Source organism: Monodelphis domestica, chromosome 7 (assembly GCF_027887165.1).
Source record: "Monodelphis domestica isolate mMonDom1 chromosome 7, mMonDom1.pri, whole genome shotgun sequence".
Lineage (NCBI taxonomy): Eukaryota > Metazoa > Chordata > Mammalia > Didelphimorphia > Didelphidae > Monodelphis > Monodelphis domestica.
The window spans coordinates 63363814-63385776 of record NC_077233.1 but is presented as its reverse complement, the minus strand read 5'-3'; the positions used below and the strand labels follow the sequence as shown (position 1 = coordinate 63385776).

Genomic DNA, 21963 nt, shown 5'->3' with positions numbered 1-21963 from the left:
AGAAAGACAAAACAACCCAACAATCCCTGCCTTCAAGGAATTCACAGACTACAGCAACATGTGCAAATAAGATATATGTATGTACAAACAAAATATATTAGAAATCAGTTGGAAATTATCAATAGAGGGAAGGCACTATCAATAAATTGGTCCTGAAAAGACTTCTTGCAGAAGATGGCTTTTTTGTTTGGACCTGAAAGAAGTTAGGGAAGCCACTAGACTGAAATGAGGAGGCAGAGGATTGCAGGCATGGAAGACTACCGGAGAAAATGCACATCCATGTGGTCAAGAGATACAAGATCATTCAGGAAGGTTCCTTCCAATTCTGAGATTCTGTGATTCCTTGAGGTTTGATGGAGACTAATCCCCAAGGATGAGAGTCCCCATCTCAAGCCCTCCAGGTAACACAGGGTTTCAGGGCCTAAGTTTTCTGGATGTTTATCCTCCAAGGCTATAGGTTTTTAGGAAATAAGCCTGAGGAAGTTGCCAGGCTTAATTAGCCTCTCCAAGGACTTAATTCCACATCAAAGTGTATCCCTAGAATTTAATTGTAGCTCCACCCTCAAACAGGTTTTGGGACATCCTAAATTTCTTCTTCTTACACACATTTGGCATCTTGAGGCTATCTTTTAGGAACTTCCCAAGGCTTCCTGGGAGTGGGGCCCCTTAAGCCCAGCCAGACCCCTCAGATTTTCCTCCATCTCCTGACTTCCTGGCTAGGACCTTGGAGGCAGTTACATTTCATGAAGAGATTTATGATTTTCCTTCTCTGGTCCATTTGGTTCTTCACTGCCCTACCTCCTAGATCTTTCACTGAAACACTGTGGAGTAAGCTGTTGTTAAATTTATTTGTGGTTGGCTCTGAATATATAATACGTGGTCGCCAGGGATTTGATTTCTAAATCTCCAAATGAATTACTAAAGTAAATGGAATTTGTGGTAGTTTATTTACAATATTTACAATAGAAGGAAGATATCAAGGAATGAGAGAGAGACAGAAAACTCTGGTTTCCTCTGAGCCAGTTAGAAATTTCAAAGCCCCAGCCAGGGGAAGAGAGTCTTAAGATGATGGGCCTTTCCTGGAAGCTTCACATTTCCAGAAAGTCGGAGTCACTAAGTCAGCCTTTCACTCACCAAGGATGACTGTCTAAATGAAAAGAAGTCTGGGTGTCTGTCTTCTGGTAGCTCCTCAAGGGTTTGTCTTCCAGTCTCTCCTCCAAGTCAGAGCCTCCTTCAATTCGAAACTTGAATCGAATATCTCTCAAATGCCTCTTCTTCTGACCTTTTGGTCCTCTTAAAGATCTTTTTCTCTTGTGTCACCTAAATTTCACGTCTAACAATCACAGCAGACACTTTTCTCTAGGACTGCCCACTCTTTAGTTCACACCTTCTTTGGTTAGATTATATCTTTTGGGTTACTTCACACCTTTTTTGGTTAGTTCACCTTTTGTAGTTCCTTAACACCTTTTTTGGTTAAAATGGGTAGATGTACTTCAAATACTAAGTTATCCCCTTTTGTAGATTAAAATCTAAAAATAGATTGGGGATTACAATTCTAGCTTCACTATAAAGGAAGAGCTAAATATCTTCATTGTTACAATCAGGAGATAGCTAAATCCAATCTTCACACTGTGTACCCAACCATTACTTCATGATGCATTTGCCTGCAAAAATGATGACCTGAGATAACTTTCTGAATATGGAACATTGCACAATCTGTCATAACTTGGTTTTATTGAACTGTTCCCCTTCCTCTCTTTCTTTTATTACAAGAGATGGCTTGCTGGGGAGTAGAAGGAGAAAAGATTCTAAATAAAAGTTTAAAAATAACTCCCAAATCAAACAGAAGATATTGATAAAATATTTTTGAAAAAAAAAAAAGAGACCTGGATTTGGAATCAGAGGCCTAGTTGAAACCCTGGATATGCCACATGTGACTGGGGAAAACCACTTTAATTTTCTGTGCCTCAGTGGAGAAAGTGCTCCCCCACCCAATCTGGAGGACCTGAGTTGAAATGCAACCTCAGACATGTCCTAACTATGTGACCCTGAGCAAGTCTCTACACCTTGCTTGCTTCCGTTTCCTCATCTGTAAATTGAGCCAGAAAAGGAAATGGTAAAACATATCAGTATTTTTGCCAAGAAAACTTCAAATGGGAAATTAAAGAGTAGGATACAGCTGACATGAATGAAAAACACAGGAGTTAGCATTTATGTAACTCTTTGAGCAAAGTCACTTTACTGTCAACTTGGAAAAACACAGAACTAATACAGTAATTAGCAAAACCAAATCTTTAATCCGGAAAGAGATAGGACCATAATAATTGTCTGCTACACAGAGCCAAGCTCCAACTACTACACAGAGTTGAAACCCTGGGGTTCTGAGGACAATATCTCTTCCCCACTCCAGACTTTGGGGGTCTTTATATACCTTTTGGGGAACAAAGGACAGGGAGATATGATTGATTGGCTTTACAATGACTAGCCAAGGGTTGAGCTTCCTGAGAGAGGATTTTAATACAATGAGAGAAATTACTCAGACAAAAAGGGGTACTTAACATTTGACTATATCCACTAGTCCCACCTAAACTGGGATCAGGAAGTACTTTATTGTTCAGTCAGAAATGGGTCACTCTGGGACTTCCCACGGGGAAGTTCTCAGGGGACAGGGGCAAACTTGGGGTTCCCAAAAACGCAGCTGACATTACTTTAAAAAAAAAAAGGAAAGATAAATTATTTAATTTTATTTTCACAGAAACTTGAAGCTGTAAGTACAAATACCATTCCCATTTTACAGATGAAGAAAGTGAGGCACAGTTAAGTGACTCACCTAGGCTCTGACTGAATTCGAATTCGAACTCAGGCCTGCCCGGTTCCCAGTTCAGCACTCTATCCACGATAAACCAGATAACTTTTGAGGTCCCTTTCGACTATCAGTAGTCAAGTCCCGGCCCCTGGACTAATGAGATGAGAGGGTGTTTCCGACCCTCAGTTTCCCCGTTTGTATAATGCAGCCAAAGAAATTTGCAGCAATGTGTTGTAATTTAGTAGCGTGGTTGTAAACCATTCTCAGTTTGCACTCAGGCACCTGCCAGCGACGCCCCAGCTGCCTACGAGACAGGGTCCTCAGCAATGGGCGCCACGGTCTTGTAGCTCCGCCTCCCACCCAATGTGTGGATTCCTGGGGGCACCGGGAAGGAGAGAGAAAAGGGAAGAGGAAGCCTATAGCTCAGACTTGCTAGTCCGCTGTGGCCCGTTCCTGCTCCCGCCTTCTGCGCCTGCGTCCGCGCCTGCGCGTGGAAGGTCTGCTCCGTCCACGGTCATGGAGGCGCCGGCCACTCGCCTTCTCGTGCTGCTGTGGATCGTGGGGGTGGCATCTTCCGCCACCGCCTCGGAGGTGCAGCTGGTGAACGAGGATGTGAAGCGCACGGTGGACTTGAGCAGCCATCTGGCTAAGGTGACGGCCGATGTGCTCTTGGTAAACCCAAGTGCCTCTGCCGGGCCAGTCTCGTCCTTTTTGCTGGCGCTGGAGCCTGCGCTCGAGGCCCGGCTGGCCCACCTCGGCGTGCAGGTAAGCCTTGGGGGTGGGTTGAGGGACTGACCGGGAGGGAGGTGGAGGGCCCTTGTCCGAAAGGTTTCCTGCAGGACGGGGTGCGGCGCCCCTGCCCCCTCCCTGGGACCGCCCCCTCTAACGCCCCCCACCCCCGCTGCTCCCCTGCCGGGGACCCCCCACCCCCAACTACCCCTTACCTACCGTACCCTGTTCACCGCGGACTTCCGTGTGTGCCCTGCCAGCCTGCAGCCGACTGACACGTAAGCATAAGGCCGGTGTGCGCGGCTGGCCTACGCCACGCCCTCCGGGCCCATGGGACTTGCCCCTGGCCCACACCGAAGAGGCGACTCCTCAGTCCTTGGATACCCCGGGGATATCGGGCCTGCCTGTCACCCTCAGAAACGCTTCCACCTGGGGCCCGTGAATAGCTCTTATTCAAAGCTTTGCTTTTGTCTTAGGCTTCTAGTTTCAATCGACGTTCCTCCCGGAGATTGCCCCCATCCTCTTTAATCCTAGAGTCTTTCCTCCGAGAGTATCCCCAGATGTGCGCGGCCTCTCCCCCCAAACTGTGAGCTCCTTGTGAGCAGAGCTGGGACTGTCGTTTGCCCTTCTTGTGTCTCCAGTGCTTAACACGGGGATCTGGCTCAATAAATGTTTATGGGCTGATAGTGAAGTAGTTATTAGACGTGGCTTAATAATCCTTGGCGTTTAAGAAGCATCCTTTAGGACACTTTAAACGGAATACTAAGTAAATATTATGTGGATAATGTCATTTATGTAGCACTTTGCAAAACCTGCAAAAAGTTTGGTTTGTAATGAATGCTCTTACATGTATTAACGCTTTTATAATCTTCACAATAACCCTGGGAGGTTGGTGCAATTATTATCCATATTTTGCAGATCAGTCAGGAAATTAAATTAAATGACTTGTCCAAGACATTAGAAATCGATATTCTTCCCAGCTTTAGGGCCAGGGTGCTATCCAAACTATGGAAATTATCTTTTCATTTTCTCTTATTTACTTTCTTATACTTGGGTAAACACTTTTCTGAGACTTTTCCACTTTTGGTTTTGGGAAGAGAGTTTGGCTGCTTATAGTTTTGATTTACATTGTTGTCAGAGTAGCATTTAGTAAGTTGCCACTCTTCATTTCTATTGAGAGCAGGATAATTATTACTCTTGAGGGGCCAAAATTATGTCCTCTGTTGCGAGTTATAAAATTGCATTTATAGAGTTATAGAGTGGCAGCATTGGTATCAGATTTGATTAATGAATTATTTTCATTTTAGAATATGAAAACATGATTTAAATCAATTTCATTATTAAATTGCTCTCCTTGTAATGTTATCTGAATTATGAGAAGATAATTTAAATAGTTACTGATTGCTTTTTTTATGGAAAATAAATATTTTTATGAAGTCCAACCCTCATTAAAGAAGGGGCATTTATCTCATTACAGAAGCAAATTGTCTTAAGAATATAGCTGAAGGATAGTTGTAAACGAAGTTCATGTATGTAGAGGTTAGTTTCATTGGTCTATAAGATCTTCAGTGTTCCTTCTCTACATTTATTAAAAAACAGTAGTGTTCTCTAACAGCTGTGCTGATCATGGCAAAGTTCAGGCTAGAGGCTGTTTTTAAGTCTGGGCTATTCTACATTAACTCCTAAGGCTTGCAATATTGATTAGTATTTTCCAGAAATGTAAATGTAAACTTTGATTGCAGTTTCTACAATTTTTTTTTGCAAGAATTAATTTTCTTGTTCCACTTGTACTTAATAGAATTTTAAAACTAAAATGAACCTGAGCCTCCTTATTTGACTAATTAGGAAATGAAGGTCCAGGAGGATGCTGCCTAGGTGGCAGAATTGGAATCTGAACTCTGGTCTCCTGGCTTCCAGTCCACTGTTAATCCAGTACACTTCTCTGGCCCCATTCTCATCTTCCCTACATGCTCCACTTGACTGTACAATTTTGTCCTACTTTGTCCCCAGACAGCTGCAGTTTTGGAAAAGAACTTGTAGCCTGCAGAGATGAGCTTCCTTCTTCTCTTAGCCTGTGTTGTGTTATACTTTGAGATCTGAGTAAAGGATGGATTAAAGTGAGGAGAGACTTAGGGACAGGGAGGCCACCTAGAAGTCTACTGTAGTAGTCCAGGCATGAGGTGGTGAGGGATTGCATTGGGATGTTGACAATGTCAGGGGAGAGAGGAGGGATTTACAGATCTCTAGGGGGAATGGACAGATCTTGGTAATAGATTGTTTATGAGGGATGAGAGTAAGGGGTTGGTGATCACATATGAACTATATTCCTCTGTGGTTCTTAAAGCACAATATATGTCAGCTATTGGTATTTGGTATATTATTGGTTGGCATATTTTTGTTATTGAGAAGAAGCAGAAATGTTTCTTCCTAGTCATCCACAATCAATTGTATTCCTTTTGCTTAAGAGAAGAGTCTAGGATTAAGATCACAAATATGGAAAAGCATTGGTACCTCAGTTGGTAATATGGATGGCCAACCCAGCAGATCAAAAGGTCTGTCATTGTTCATGTGTATTTTTTTTCTCTCCCTTTGAATCTAGTTAGAATTCAAAGTAAACTAAAAAAAATCAACATACTTTCTGTTTAATAGTAACCAAATCCAGAAGAGACTAATAGAAGAGAAAGTCCCATTCAAAGTAATTGCAAATGCATATTTTATCTGGGAGTTAAATCTATCAGAGCACATTCAATATTTATATAGTTATTAAATACTGGTAGTTAGACCATGCCAATGTGAAATCACAATGAAACCTAAATTAATTCACAGATTTAGTTGCTACACCAATAAGATGACCAAAGGGATACTTTATAGAGCTAAAGAAAATGCTAAAATTTGGAGGAACAAAAATGAAAGGGGAATAGCACTTCTAGACTTCACTATTTTAATAGCAACAAGTGGAAACAAATTGTGTGATCACTGATTGGGGAAAGACTGAGCCAACTGTTGATATGCAATGGAACAAATGTGGAAAGAACCCTGAATGTGTCATGAGATGTGTGTTCAAATTTCAGCTTTGCTACTCAGTTGGGAGACTACTTAACTGGGTCTGTCTTCATTTGTCAAATGAAGGGTTTGGATCATGTGAATTGTCTGGTCCTTTTCAGTTCTAGAACTGATCTAACTCTGGGCCACAAGGAATAGAATCTGAAAAAATCAGAGAAGCTTTAATGAAGAGATGTAGAATGGATAAAACAAAATCAAAAGGACTGTCTACATAATTATTGCAGCTGTATAAATGAAGACAGTTTTAAATGGTAGTAAAAAAGTTTTAAAAACTGAAAAATGTTGGTATTAATATATAAAATATACAACTATCTTTTAAGAAAACAAGGTTATGTGTGCAAATTAGTCACAAATTCTGGTCACTTTTTACTTGAGAATGTTTCACACTATGGAGGATTTGGTTTTCAAGTATGTGGAGGGTTTGTGTAAAATCACAATTTTTTTCATTAGTTCAGGCTAGTAAAGGTGGCAGGGCTGTTGCTCCTCTTGCAGTGGTGGTTATTTTTGAAGTTCTGAGTCAAATGAAAATGAATTTAGAATTTGTGATTTGAAAAAGCATAAGAAATAACACTCTTTTTCTGCAGTTAAAGGCAGAGGAAGAGGAAGAAAATCATTTGGAAGTACGAGAAGTGAAACTTAAAGGCAAAAGGTAAGCAGTTTGATTAGTTTTGTTTTTAACCAGCTTCTTAAATTTCTCCATTCACCTCCATAAATTTCTGGTACAATCAATAATAACTCACTTTTATTTAATGACTTAGAGTTTGCCAAGCATTTTATATACATTAACTGATTGGTCCTCGAGACAGCCTGGCCAGGTAGATAATAGTACTATTACACTGTTATTACTGAGATTGTTATTATTGCCATTATAATTGCCATTCTTTAAATAGGAAACTGAAGTTCAGAAAGTGCTGCTGCCTTCAATACTTGGTTGTGGTAAAAAGAGGTTATCTGGAGCCAAGAGACCTTAGTTCTAACTTTAGTTCTTTTTTTTTTTTAAACCCTTACCTTCTGTCTTGGAGCCAATACTATGTATTGGCTCCAAGGCAGAAGAGTGGTAAGGGCTAGGCAATGGGGGTCAAGTGACTTGCCCGGGATCACACAGCTGGGAAGTGCTAACTTTAGTTCTGACCCCAACTGACTATGTTCTTTTAATGTTTTGTGGCAAGAGATAGGTGGGTCCCAGGACCATATAAACTACTTAAGGTCAGAAAATGTGTCATTTTATATTTTTGTTTTCCTTACCTTTTATGCCTACTAAACATTTGTTGAATTTAATCGAAAGGCAACTAGCTATCCTTCTCATCTTAGATAAAAAAAAATCATAATATCAAATACTTATATTGTAGAGGAAACTCATTGTAGCCCTGAAATACTATCATCATCTTTTTTTCTTTACTCCTACCCACAAATTAAATTTGAGGAAGTCAAGAAATTGTGTTAATTGGATTCACTAAAAATTTATATTGTAAATGTAAATAGCAAGGCAAACTTTCTACTGTATTCTCATTGGAACTCTGCTATATTTGATTCTGGATATTCTCTTCTCTGATTTTTTTTTTTTGTGGCACTCCTTGAGATTCTTTTCCTATTTGTCTGACCATTCCTTCTGCATCTTCTTTGCAGGTTCTTCATCATTGTTATTCCCCCCAACCATGGTTGTCCTGGGTAGGCTTTATTCTGAATCTTCTTCCTTCCTCGGCCCTTCCCCCCCCCCCCCCCCCCCCCAATATACTCTCTCTCCCCCTTGGTGATCAGCTCCCTGGGTTCAGTTATTGTCTCTGCAGATGATTCTCAGATCTATATATCTAGGTCTAAATTCTTTGTCTTTTGCCTCCAGTTGCCCATTAGAAATTTTCTAATTGAATGTCCTATAGACATCTCATAACTCAATATGTCTAAAACAGATCTCATCATTTTCTCTGCAACCTTCCCTTCATCCAGACTTCCCTGTTACAGTTGAGGTACTACTATCCTCCCAGTCTCCCAAGTTCCACATCTCCGTGTCCTCTTAACTCCTTGTTCTCATCTTACATAGCCAGCCTGGTATCAGGTTTTGCCTTTTATAACTTCACATCTCTTCTTACGTATGTACCCTTCTCTCTACTTACATTGCTGCCACTCTAATTCAGGCCCTTGTCACCCCTCACCTGGACTATTGTAGCAGTCTTCTAATTGGTCACCTTGCCTCAACTCTTCTCACTTCGCTCCGTTGTCCATATAGCTGCCAAAGTGGTTTTCCTAAAGTGTAGAGATGACCATGTGATTTCCTGGTTAGTAAATTCCAGTGGCTTTCTCTCAACTTTAGATTCAAGTAATAAATCCTCTCTTGTTTAAAAGGCTCTTTATAACTTGGACCCTTCTCATTTTTAGTCTATTCACGTTTTACTACACTCCACTCACTCTGGGGTCCAGTGATAATGGCTTATTTACTGTTTCTTGCACATAGTGCTCTAATTTCCATTTCTGCTTCTGTACTAGCTTTCCCTAGTTATCCCTCTTCACTTCCATCTCTTGATTTCTCTGACTTCTTTCAGGATTAAGATCATATACCACTTTCTGCCAGACGCCTTTTCATTCCAATCTCCAATGACTCGTCTTCTAAGGTTACCTTCTATTTTGTATGTATCAACTATGTGCTTAATTATTCGCATGGCATTTCCTTCATTCATATATAGGCCCCTTGGGAGCCTGTGCTGGGAGTGTTGTTCTGTTTTTGTTTTTCTTGGATTTAATGCTGTGCTAGGCCAATAGTAAGCTTTTAATAAATGTTTGTTAATCAGTTGAGCTCTAGTCTGAACTCTACCCTATCCACACACTAGGCAAGTCACTTAACCATGTAGTTTTCTAAGATTCTGAGTTGTATCGAGCTTGCTTTCTTAAAGGGAGTTCCTCAGTGGATGTTTCCTACATTCATGAAATCACAAGTTACAAAAAGCTTTCATGTTTTTGCCACACTATCAGGAAGGTGAGATGATATATTATCATTACCATCTTATATCAAGGAAACTGAGGCAAAATTTGGTATAGTGACTTGCCTCTGCAGATACAGATACATGGTTTGTATGTATAGAACCTGATGCACCTTCAGATTCCAAATCAATTGTTCTTGCACTACATCATACTGCTTTCATTATAAAGTCTGTCATTTGTTGCTTTGTTGTAAGGGGTTCTGAACCAATAGGTTAGTCTTGTAGAATTATTTTTTCTTTTTAAAAAATGTGAATAAAATTGTGCTACTTTGTATTTTTTATAAAGTATTATTACTAATTTTATTCTTAACTGACTGACTAAAAAGAAATTATATTTACAAATTGATGGTGGGTTTTTATGGGAAGAAAAAACAAATCCATATATAGTTGTACTTTGATAATGTCTATATAGGTTAAGGAGTTATAAGAATGGTTTATTTCTATCATAACTCTGTCCTACCTTTACTTGATTTTATTAGAGTTTCCCCCAATATCTCTTCCTCTTCTCATCTCAGAGAGCCATCCCATATAATAATATTTTTAAAAACAAAAAAAATTGATAAAAATCTGTACTTTTGGGGGCAGCTGGGTAGCTCAGTGGATTGAGAGCCAGTCCTAGAGACTGGAGGTCCTAGGTTCAAATCTGGCCTCAGACACTTCCCAGCTGTGTGACCCTGGGCAAGTCACTTGATCCCCTTTGCCTAGCCCTTACCACTCTTCTGCCTTGGAGCCAATACACAGTATTGACTCCAAGGCGGAAGGTAAGGGTTTAAAAAAAAAACCCTGTACTTTTTAAAAGTCTAGAAAGACATTCAGTATACCCCACTTTTGTATCTCTCATCTCAGCAAAGAGTTGAAGTGATGTTGTGTCTTTTCCTATTTCTCTTTTGGAGCCATGCTTGTTTTTTGTAATTTTGTAACACATTAACTTTTGATTTTTTGGTGATTCTTTTTGTTTACATTGTTGTATGTAGTCTTGTGAATATTGTTTTCTTGGTTCTGTTTAATTCACTCTGCATTCATCTATGTAGATCTTAACCATGTTTCTCTGTATTCATCCTAATTATCATTTCTTACAGCATTGTCATATTTTATTAGATTCATGTATAATTTGTTTTGCTATTCCCCATTAGATGGGCCTCATCGTTGTTTGCAGTTTTTTTTGTTATTACAAAAAAATAGTTTTACCTTAAGTCATTTTATAATGGTAGATTTTGTAGATCTCCAAGTTGATTTCTAGCATTACTTCTCCAACTTCATTGTTAGTTGGATTTCCTAGAAGGAAACATTGTAGGCGGTACTGTAATTTCTTTGGTGCTTATTTTCTAGCCACTTCCCTATTGTCCCCCCCACCCCCACCTTTTTTTTTAGGAGAGTTGCTCAGAGGAGGAACATAGTGACATTTTCTCCCCTACTGCCACCCCTTATAGGACAGTGAAAAATAATCTTTCATGGAAAAAGTTTTATGTATATTTTAAAATTATTTCTTTAACTTGGATGCCAAACCGTTATAAGAGAAATTTGATAAAAAGATTTCTCCCCCCATTTGACTACCTTCTTATGCTAGATGCAATAATGTGGTCTATGCATAAACTTTTTACTGTCAGTAATCCTTTGGTTATCCATGCTATCTTTTGTAATTGCCTCTATCTCTTATTTGATTAAGAATAATACATCTCTTGACTGTAAGAGAGATACATTATCTGTTTCTTTTCTATTTTTTAAATAAAATGATCTTTAATATTAAGGCCATATCTAAATTGTGGGAAATGGCATATAATATTGGTCTAACTGTTATTTTTGCCAAATTCCTTTCTAGTTTTTATCAGAGTTTTTCTCTAAGTAACTTAGGTTTTCCACTTTATCATACACAGCTATATGTTTTTTATCCAAAGACCACCCTAACTAAATTTGGAGGGATTTACCATCAGATTGTCTGCAAGGCTGAGGACTTTTTGGCTACGGTGATTTTTAAAAAATTATGTTTTATTTTTTCAGTTGGCAAATATCTCTCAACTTCTTCCCACTCCAAGTTCTGTAAACTCATGAGAGTTGCAATCTGTAGGTGGAATGAGTGCCTACAGTGATGAAATTAGGTCTGAAAGATCTTTGTTGCAGTGTGATCCTTTACCTTTGAACTGCTTAACCTTTTCTGCTTTTTAATCTTTTCTTTATTTCTTCTGCAGTGGGAAAATATTCACAGTGAAGCTTCCCTATCCCCTATCTGGAGGTGCCAAGATCCGAGTGGTCATTGAGACAGTCTACACTCATGCTCTGCAACCATATCCAACTCAGATCACCCAGTCAGAAAAACAGTTTGTTGTTTTTGAGGGGAACCATTATTTTTATTCACCCTACCCAACCAAGACACAAACAATGCGTGCGAAGCTGGCCTCCCGAAATGTTGAGAGCTATACCAAGCTTGGCAATCCTACTCGCTCTGAAGATGTGCTGGATTATGGTCCCTTCAAAGACATTCCTGCCTTTAGTCAGGTATATTTGTATAGCTTTAGAGATAACTGAAGCAAAGTATGGTACTCCTTGTAGGCTTACCACCCACAGGAGTGGAATAAGCATTTATTAAGCCAATCTCTTCCAGATACCATGCTAAGGACTTAAAAAATATCAACTCATTTTACTCTGGGAGGTTGGTGCTATTGAGGAAACTGAGGCAGAGAGAGGTTAAATGATTTGCCCAGGATCAGACAGTAAGTGTCTTAGTCTGGATTTGAACTCAGGTCTTAAATCCAGGTCCACTGCTTATCTACTGTACCTCTTGCTGCCTGGTAATATAACGTTGTGCTTGTATATATGATCTATATAAATTACTGTGCTAGGCACCCTGAATGATACAAAGAATAATAAGATGCTAATTACATTTAAGGTTTTGCAATATTAAATCCGTATTCCTTTTTTATCAAAAATTACTTATTTGTTTTTCTTCCTCTGACAGGATCCTTTTAAAGTGCATTATGAGAACAACAGCCCTTTCTTGACAATTACTAGCATGACCCGGGTCATTGAAGTCTCTCACTGGGGAAACATTGCTGTAGAAGAAACAGTAGACTTAAAACATACTGGTGCTGTGCTTAAAGGGCCCTTTTCCCGTTATGACTATCAAAGACAGGCAGACAGTGGGATATCCTCCATCAGGTCTTTCAAGGTGAGTTGCTGCCACTTGTGAACTTTGTAAAGACATTCCTGCTGTCTAGTTTGTCTGCCTTTTCTCTTTCATTTTGAGGCCCAGCTAAATACTGAACTGTGATTGTTAGTGGCTGGTGAGTTAATGGCATAGGCTAAGGTGATGGCAGTGGGCAAGGGAGGCTTTCATACCAGCAGAAAGAGGCCTTTATGTGAAGGACATCTTGTAATATTCAGGTCCCTGACAAGAAAGTGTAAAGGATGGACATCTGTTGAAGTAGGGAACTGACTATAAGAACTAACCATCTGGGAGAATTCGATAAAGAACTTGGTCAAATGGCATAATGTGAAATATGTATAAGCTTGAGCACCTTTAATTGCGGATTTGTCGACTTTGAACCTACTAGCTCACATGACATGTTTTGTTTTCTTATTTTTCTCATGTCATAGCCATTTAGTACTGATTTTCAGGCTATACCTCACTTTGCCAAAAGTAATAACTGAAAAATGTTTTCTGTGTTGGTGCCCTTCAGTTTACTTCACAGTGCAGTGTTAACTGTTATAATTCTTGTTTTTCATTAAAAATTGTTCGTGGTACCTTTTTTATATCACACATTTCCATATATTTCTCCCCTGACCCAATAAGTAACAGATTAAAAAGGAAAAAAATTTAACAAAAGCAACCAACACACTTATGCCATGTGATGGTATATGCCATAGTTCATACAAGAGTTCCTCACCTCTTCAATGAAGAGAGGGAAGTTAGTTTGCTTTAGACTTCATGTTAGCCAAACCATCCCTCTGAATACATGCATTCAGTTTCCCTACTTTCTTCCTGAATATCATATCTGTCACTCTGCCAACACTAGAAGGATGCAGACTTTCTTATCTTATAAATACTGGTTTGTTAGGTTTGTCTAGCTTGGGGTATGGAATTGGATTTCTTTGTGAGATCACTTTGGAAGTTTTGGATATACCTTTTTTTTGTTAGTCAGGTTCTGAGGCTGAATAGAACCTGAGGTTCCTGGAAGAAGAGGAGGAATTTTTTTTTAATTTTAATTTTTTATTGGAAAATTTTATTTAATTATTCAATTTAGAACATCATTCCTTGGTTATAAGAATCATATTCTTTTCTTCCCCATCCCTTGCCCCTTCCCGTAACCGATGAGCAATTCCACCGGGTTTTACATGTGTACATGTTATTGATGTTTGCACTAGGATGATCATTTGGAGTCTACATCCCCAATCATAGAAGAGGGGGAATTTCTTAATGTACCTGTAGCTTTGCTCAGCCCTCTTTAACTAGTCCAAATTGACAAATATGACAGGTGAAGCCCTAATTTACTACCCATGGTATGAGCACAGTGCTTGGCACATAGTAGGAACATAATGTTTACTGACTGACAAATGTAGGAGCTTTTGTGAGGGTTTCACAGAATTTAATTTGTGGAATGTGTTTCTAAATGTAACTATGTTGTAGCCAGGTTCTTTAGTCATTGGTTGTCACTCAAACCCTAAAGGAGTTGGATATGATCCAATTCTGATATGATTCACCTTTCATGGAATTCCCTTGGCAAATCTATTTCTCTAGTTCTGTAGGGGTTGTTTCCATTTAAACTGAGAACTCCTTGAGAGCTGGGACTGTCTTTTCCATTTGTGACTAGTGCTTTTTCATTCCTTTGCCAAGGATGTAGGATATGAAAAACATTCTACTAGGTATCTAAATACAAGGATTAAAAAGTGTCAGTCCTTGCCCTCCAGGCATAACTGTTAAAGCATCATTTCACTGACAATCTCAGGATAACAAAAAAGGCCAATTAATGGCCTATTTCAAGCAGGATTCAGGCCATAAAATTCCATCACTACCAAAGATTGTGAAACATCTTTGTTTTGTTTTGTTATAGTAGAACTTAATAATTAACTTCTTGGTCTTCAGCTCAGAGGCAGGAAATATGTACAGACAGAACTACATGAGAGAAATAATTGACCAATTGAAGTCGTCCATTGTAGCATGTAAGAATGCAGTTTTACTGGGAAAAAAAGACAAATTAAAAAAACCCCGAATATTACATAATTATAATGACCATGATTGGCCCTGAAGATCTGAGAAAATATATTGCTTTCCTTATATTACATAGGTGAGGAGGGACTATGAATGTAGAATATTGAATATGTTTTTTTAAAGGATGCAATAGTTAGCTTTGCTGAATTGCTTTTAAAAAAAAAATCTATTGGAGGCATCAAGGTATCTCAGTGGATTGAGAGAGTCAGCCTAGAGACAGGAGGTCCTGGGGTTTAGAACTGGCCTCAGAAACTTCCTAGCTGTGTGACCCCAGGCAAGTCACTTAATTCTCATTGCCCAGGCCTTAGCACTCTCTGCCTTAGAACTAATATGTAGTATTGATTCTAAGATGGAAAGTAAAGGTTTAAAAAAAATATAGGGGAAAGATAGCTTTAGAAATGAAAGTGATTTAGAATATCAATAGAAATACTTTTTAAAAGGTGTTTTATTTATGCAATAATTATAAAGTATTTAAATGGATTAAGTTTCACATGTTTTTCAAATAGAACTACATGTAAGCTATTTTAAGAAATCTATTAATTTCATAGTTTTTGCCAATTTAATAGAAGAAAAAATGGAAACAGAAGAAATAATTGGTATAATAAAATAAAAACAGTTAACACATTTACTAGATGGAATCCTCTACATTGTTGAGAACAGACTTAGAAAGCATTCCTTTTTAGGAACAGGTGGCTATGTGATATAAAGGACAAAAAGCACACATAAATCACTGAATGCAAAATTTTACTTTATGGATCCTTGTTTCATCAGTTGAATCATAGGTGATGCTTTTGAGGTTTCATTTTGAGTATCCTCAGGGACTTTTGTAAAGCCCAAGATTTTGTCAGGATTGAGGTGAGCTCTCTGCTGTTGTTTTAATTGTTTCTTTTTTTCATTTATGTTATTTTTACAATATAAGTTAATTTTAATTCACCTGCTGCAGAACAAGGAATACTGTAAAGTAGAGGTGAAGGGCACTGGCAATCATTCTGAGATTATGCCATGCCTTGGCTACCAAAATGTAGAAGACTGATGTTTGTGAGTTTCCCAGGCCCTAAGGGTGATGTGGATTCAGATTCTAGCTCTCTCAGTAACCCTTTGGGAGTCTTGGCAGATGTCTCATTTCTCTGAGCCTTTTGAAGTGAAGGGGCTGGACTAGTTGATCCATTGAGGTGCTCAATCAACTAAAAATTCTTCTATCTGCACACTGTAGCATTTGTTTCCAGCATTGAGTCTTTAGTGGGCTTCTTGTTTTGTGGGGAATTCAGTCAAATGCAGTAGTAGGATCATCACCTTCATTTTTGTCTTGAATATATATGGAATTACATATTCAGCTTGAATTTTCAGTGATATAAAGTAGTTGATAACATTCTCTTTTTATAGCCTTTCATTTTGCTCCATTGAAACTATATTCATCTCTTTTTTATATATTTATATACATGTATATTTCAAATATTTATTATTTGCCATTTATTTGTAAATTCAACCTCCTTATTGCCTACCACATAAAACTCTAAACTTCTTTGTCTAACATTTAAGACCCTCTATAATCTGATTCAACTTGCCTTGTTAGCCTTATTTTCTATTATTCCTTACATGGTACTATGTAAAGCCAAATTTACTATCGTTTGTCTTTTGAATATGTCTTATGCTTTTTGCTTTTGTTCATGCTCTTCCCTATGCCACTGAAGATTAAATTCAAACTTATTCAAGTATTACCTCTTCCATGACTTTTTCATTTATATACTCCTTGTGGGTAAGAGTCTTTCTCAGACAGCATTTTTGTCATCCCCTCTCCCCCACTTTATTTCTCTGTAATGTTTTGCATTCTAGTTACATGTTTCTGCCTTATCTCCTCACTAGTTTGTAGGTTCAGGTAACTGGTCTTGAGTAAATTTTGTTTTTCTCCAAGCAAAAAAAAAAATTAAAAAAAAAAAAGCTTTTCACAAAGAAGATGCTTAATAAGTGCCTGTGTGAATAAAGAGCAGGGTGAAGTTTAGGGCCAGGGATATTAAGGAGCTATGTATGTCCTCTCTTCTAGACCATCCTCCCTGCTGCTGCCCAAGATGTATATTACAGGGACGAGATTGGGAATGTCTCTACCAGCCACCTTCTCATCCTGGATGACTCTGTGGAGATGGAGATCCGCCCCCGCTTTCCACTCTTTGGTGGATGGAAGACCCATTACATTATTGGCTACAACCTTCCAAGCTATGAGTATCTTTATAATCTAGGTCAGTAGTAACTTATGAGGGGGATACTGAAAGGGAAGCCTGAATTTGGCTTTACTCTTGAACAGTCTTTCTATCTAAGTTTCTTGTGGTAGATGTCCATCTCTTTGCTTCCTAGGAAAGGTTGCAGTGAAGCTGTCTAGTTAAGAGTCAGGCCTGTGATTCTTTGATTTTCTAGGTGACCAGTATGCCTTGAAGATGAGGTTTGTGGACCATGTGTTTGATGAACAAGTAACAGATTCTCTGACAGTGAAGATAATACTTCCAGAAGGGGCTAAGTGAGTATGACTTTTATCTTCTTTCCTTTTTGCAATGGCCTTCCTTTCTGACCCTGGCTCAGATGTTACTGATGTTTGGAAACAATCTCTTTTCTGCTTCCTAGGAACATCCAAGTAGATAGTCCTTATGAGATCAGCCGAGCCCCAGATGAGTTACACTATACCTACCTGGATACATTTGGCCGCACGGTGATTGTTGCCCATAAGAACAATTTGGTGGAGCAGCACATCCAAGACATTGTGGTGGGTGGCTCTCACTTTCTTCCTGGCTTCCTCCATACTCTACTAACTTTTGTTTGTAGAACAAGGGCTCTGGTACTGCTGTGGTGTGGAGCTGGTGCTGAGGGGCTAGCCTGTTAGAGATGGGGCTTTGCACCTGATATGACATTTTTCTTAAGGTTGGGACTCAATTGGTCTTCCCTGGGTAATTCCCTGGAACTATGGAGACAGGTTCTTTTTCTCAAAGGCCCTGGATCCATTCCCCTCAGTAACAACCCTTCTCTCTTTCCTCTCTCAGGTCCATTACACATTCAACAAGATCCTCATGTTGCAGGAGCCCCTGTTGGTGGTTGCAGCCTTTTATATTTTGTTCTTCACTGTGATCATCTATGTGAGACTGGACTTTTCCATCACAAAGGTATTTCACTTTCTTCGAGGTGGGGTGTGTATGATCCAGAAACCAAGCTACTCTACACAGATTTTCATAGGACCTTGAGCTTTAAATGCATCCTATCCTTTTTGAAAAACCTGTTTGAGCTTTCATAATTTTCATTGAATCCATGGATCAGAACTATGGGAACTGAAGTTTAGAAGAGGTGCTTTGTACTGTTACTTTCCTTTATGACAAAAGAGACCTGGTGGGGGTAGGGTCATTGTAAAGCAGTTAACATGCTGCTTTGCAGGTTGGTCACTTTCTTTAGAAGTCTTCTTTGAATAAAGTGAAGTCTTATTCTTTTCTCTGATCTAAGGGTGTGCTTTATAGAGCACACTCTTGTGGTCAGATTTGGAATCTACACAGTCCAAAGAATAGTTTGATGGCCATTTGAAGAACAGCTATTGTTTGGCTCACGAGTTGGAGCAGATGCTTTGGCAGGTACATGTGAGTCAGTTTTGTTTCAAAGTTCCCTCGGGATTGATCACATTGATTCATTCTAAATGAACCTATAGGAAGACTGTTTTGTAATTATTTTATAAGGGAAAAGGGAATTATTTATCAGATGGTTGCTTACTGGACAAAGTGACAGAGAAAAAATAAATATATTTACAGATAATTCATACAGGTCTTTTTGAACTTAAAAAAAAAGTCCCACTTGTTTTTCAGGAGGGGATTTAAGGTTTGATGTAATTTTCTGTCTCCAAAGCACTCACTTGGCTAGCATTATAGGTACATTAATAAAGTTTAATAAAGTTTTTTAATTCTGCTTTGATTCAGACTGCCACATCCAATTTTGCTTTTTACCATTCTACATCTTTGTTTTGTTTCCTGTTTTCCCTTCCTATTTAATTTCTTATTTAACTTTGATTTCACATCTGAGCGGGATGCTCAATTTCTAGGGTCACTTCAGTTCCCTGATTAATAAATATGTTGGTTTATATTGTTCTAAAAGGATCTTACTTTGTTTTTAACTTTATCCTCATTTTATCTGTTTTCTTAACCAGTAAGCTTTCTATGAGGCACTATCCATTTCCTATAATCAAAGTTGAGATTTGCTTTGTTTTAAGGACCTCTAGGTATGCATGCATGTTCTCAGTCATTCTGAGTGAAATTCTATAGTATATGTTGACTCATGAGCATCCTTTTATTGCTTTTGGATAAATATATTAGTGATTTGTGGGTGATGGCGAGGGCATTTGTGATTGAGGGCATTTGTGATTGCTAGGCATGGTGCTGCCAGAAGAAGGCATTTTAAGGTACCAAGTCCCTGTTTTTATGTATGTGATTGATTATTTCTAGTCATGTGCTGCCAAAACAAGAAGAGCACATCCAAATTCCTCTTAATGAGATCATATCTCAGTGAAGGGAAACTCTTCCATTGTTAAGATTTGCAGATTTCTTGTATTTGTGGGACTTCTGTTATTGGATTCTTTTGGGGAAATAATTTTCTGAAAGTTGAAATGTTCTTGGGGGTAGCATATTTCCTTATGACTTTCTAGAAAGATAGTTTTTCTTTTTCAGATAGCTGTTATTTCTGGACGCTCTTTGTGACATCAGGCTCAGAATGAATTTGGCCTTCCTGACCTTTTTAAGTGGCAGATCTGTCTTCCCTCTGTAGGATCCAGCTGCTGAAGCCAGAATGAAGGTGGCCTGCATCACTGAACAAGTTTTAACCTTGGTCAACAAGAGATTAGGCCTGTACCGCCACTTTGATGAAGCAGTCAACAAGTATAAGCAGTCACGAGATGTATCCACTCTCAACAGTGGCAAGAAGACGTTGGAAATGGAGCATAAGTCCTTGACTAACGAGATTGCATCTCTGCAGTCTAGATTGAAGACTGAAGGCTCTGATCTTTGTGACAAAGTAAGGGATGTAGAAGAACTCTTTCCTCTTTCATTAGTGTGACATCACTGAATCTTCCTGGTGGCCATTTCCCAAGTTTTTGGATATTTGAAGGACACCTCTGCTGCCTTGGCAATGTTAATAACTATATTCCATTCTTAAAAGAACCTTCCCAGGGGGCAGCTGGGTAACTCAGTGGATTGTGAGCCAGGCCTAGAGATGGGAGGTCCTGGGATCAAATGTGTTCTCAGACACATCCCAGCTGTGTGACCCTGGGCAAGTCACTTGACCCCCATTGCCTAGCCCTTACCACTCTTCTACCTTGAAACCAATACATAGTATTGATTCTAAGATGGAAGGTGAGGGGTTAAAAAAACAACTCTTCCTAAAGCAGATGTGATGCTTGGGGGGAAATGCAAGGCAGGACATTTTGTAATTTTATAGTGATACTACACAGAAGCTTGGAAATTAACTATTTGTGCTTTAGAAAAAGTACCTAAAGATTGACGATTAGAAACCCTGTTGCCAGTTACCATGTAGCCATCTAATAGCAGATCTCTTTAATAGAAGTCTGATGGTCAAACATGTATGAAGGCCCTACTGTTTGCTTACCACTATACTAAGTGCTGGAGACATTGCTAAATGCTGCCCGTTCTGTACATGTCCTGGAATGAAATTGTCTTCAGTTACACTCATATTATGTTACGCCAATCAGAGAAGGCTAAGTGGATGGAGTACTGGGCCTGGAATGAGGAAAGTCTGAGTTTAAATCCTACCTCAGACATGTATTAGCTGTGTGATCCTAGGCAAGTCACTTAACCTTTGCCTATTCCTTCAGCTGTGAAAGAAAAACGGCATCTTTCTCACAGTGTTGTTGTAAGGCTCAGATGAGATAATATAGATAAAGCACTTTGAATAATGAGAATATAAGTGAAAATGCTTTGTAAATTACAGATTTTTAAGGAGAGTATTTTGTAAACTGTGTTGCAAATAAATGTATAAATAAGTGATGTTGGTGATGGTAGTCCACCAAAGAAAACCAGGGACCAAGACCAGGAAAAGACATTTCTTTTCCTTGATGTATTAGACATTAGAAGCTTGAGATAGGTATATGGGGAAGCTCAGAGCCCTTCTTTTGGGTAGCTCTCTTTAATGACTATTCTTCCTCTTGCCTTTTCCAGGTCAGTGATGTTCAGAAGCTAGACAGTCAGGTAAAAGATCTTGTGCTGAAATCATCGTTAGAGGCAGAGCGGCTGGTGGCGGGCAAGCTCAAGAAAGATGCCTACATTGAGAACGAAAAGGCCCTTTCAAGCAGACGCCAGGAGCTGGTCACCAAAATTGACAACATCCTTGATGCTCTGTAACCTGTAGCACTACCTTAACTGCCCAGGAACTGCAAGAGCATTGTTCTGGGGTGGATCTCTCTGAACTTGGAGTAGCCATCTCTTTGGGGCAGTGGAGAGGAGTTAGGAAAGTCAGGAAGGATGGTGGCTGCCAAATTTTGCAAGTATTGTATGATCTTTTAAAAATTGGTTCCTGACCCTTTGTTGTCCCTAGGAGCAGTCAAGTCAGGCTGAGGGCATGAAGAGTCTTGCTCTTCCAAAAACCTTTCCTGTGTTTGTTTAAAAAATACACACACATACACCACACTTTGTATTTTGAGGAAAGGAATCTAAGTTTGTATTCTTTTATTCTCAAATTGAGCAAGTGTTTATTAAATGCCTACTGTGTGCAAAGCACTTTGCTGAATGTTGGAAATGCAAAGATGCATAAGGCCTAGGATTATACTTGGAGATTTTTAAATGCTTTGATCTGTGCCCTCATAGCTTTAGATTTTTGTTTTTGTTTTTGTTTTTTTTTAATTTGTGTGAGACCAAACTGAAATAAACCAGGGACTGTGAATGTTTACTAAATTGTCTTTTTGTTGTTTCTTATTATAAACATTGAATTGTCAAAAATGTCTAAGCTCCCTAGTATTGTTCTGAATTGGAATGGGGAAAGAGGGAAGACTTTTTTAATGAAAGAGACCTTTTATGATAGAAGCTTTGCAAAGGACATAAAAATTTGCAATGGGTGGTACTGGTCTCTGAGTAGTTGTGCCTAGTGCCTCTGTTTAGAGCTCTTTCCTTTTCCCTTTCGTTCCTATTCCGTTCTTATTCCCAACATATGGCTTCTTTGACCTG

The 21963-nt window shown here is 38.9% G+C and overlaps 1 protein-coding gene across 1 annotated transcript; it reads left to right on the top strand.

Moving 5' to 3' along the window:
* The first annotated feature begins 3012 nt into the window (after positions 1-3012).
* RPN1 (ribophorin I) lies at positions 3013-21693 on the top strand. Its single transcript, XM_001378218.5, has 10 exons — positions 3013-3571; positions 7183-7247; positions 11757-12063; positions 12524-12733; positions 16815-17007; positions 17183-17282; positions 17387-17525; positions 17800-17919; positions 19556-19801; positions 20962-21693. Exons 1-10 carry the CDS (start codon positions 3170-3172, stop codon positions 21142-21144), a joined length of 1965 nt encoding a protein of 654 aa, XP_001378255.2. The 5' UTR covers positions 3013-3169; the 3' UTR covers positions 21145-21693.
* Positions 21694-21963: the final 270 nt, after the last annotated feature.

Excerpts from the sequence above, each read along its gene's own strand:
- RPN1 (XM_001378218.5), top strand. The coding sequence starts at position 3,170 with ATGTGTGGATTCCTGGGGGCACCGGGAAGGAGAGAGAAAAGGGAAGAG. Across the intron at positions 12,064-12,523 it reads ACATTCCTGCCTTTAGTCAG|GATCCTTTTAAAGTGCATTA; the intron begins GTATATTTGTAT and ends TTCCTCTGACAG. Across the intron at positions 17,920-19,555 it reads TGGACTTTTCCATCACAAAG|GATCCAGCTGCTGAAGCCAG; the intron begins GTATTTCACTTT and ends TTCCCTCTGTAG.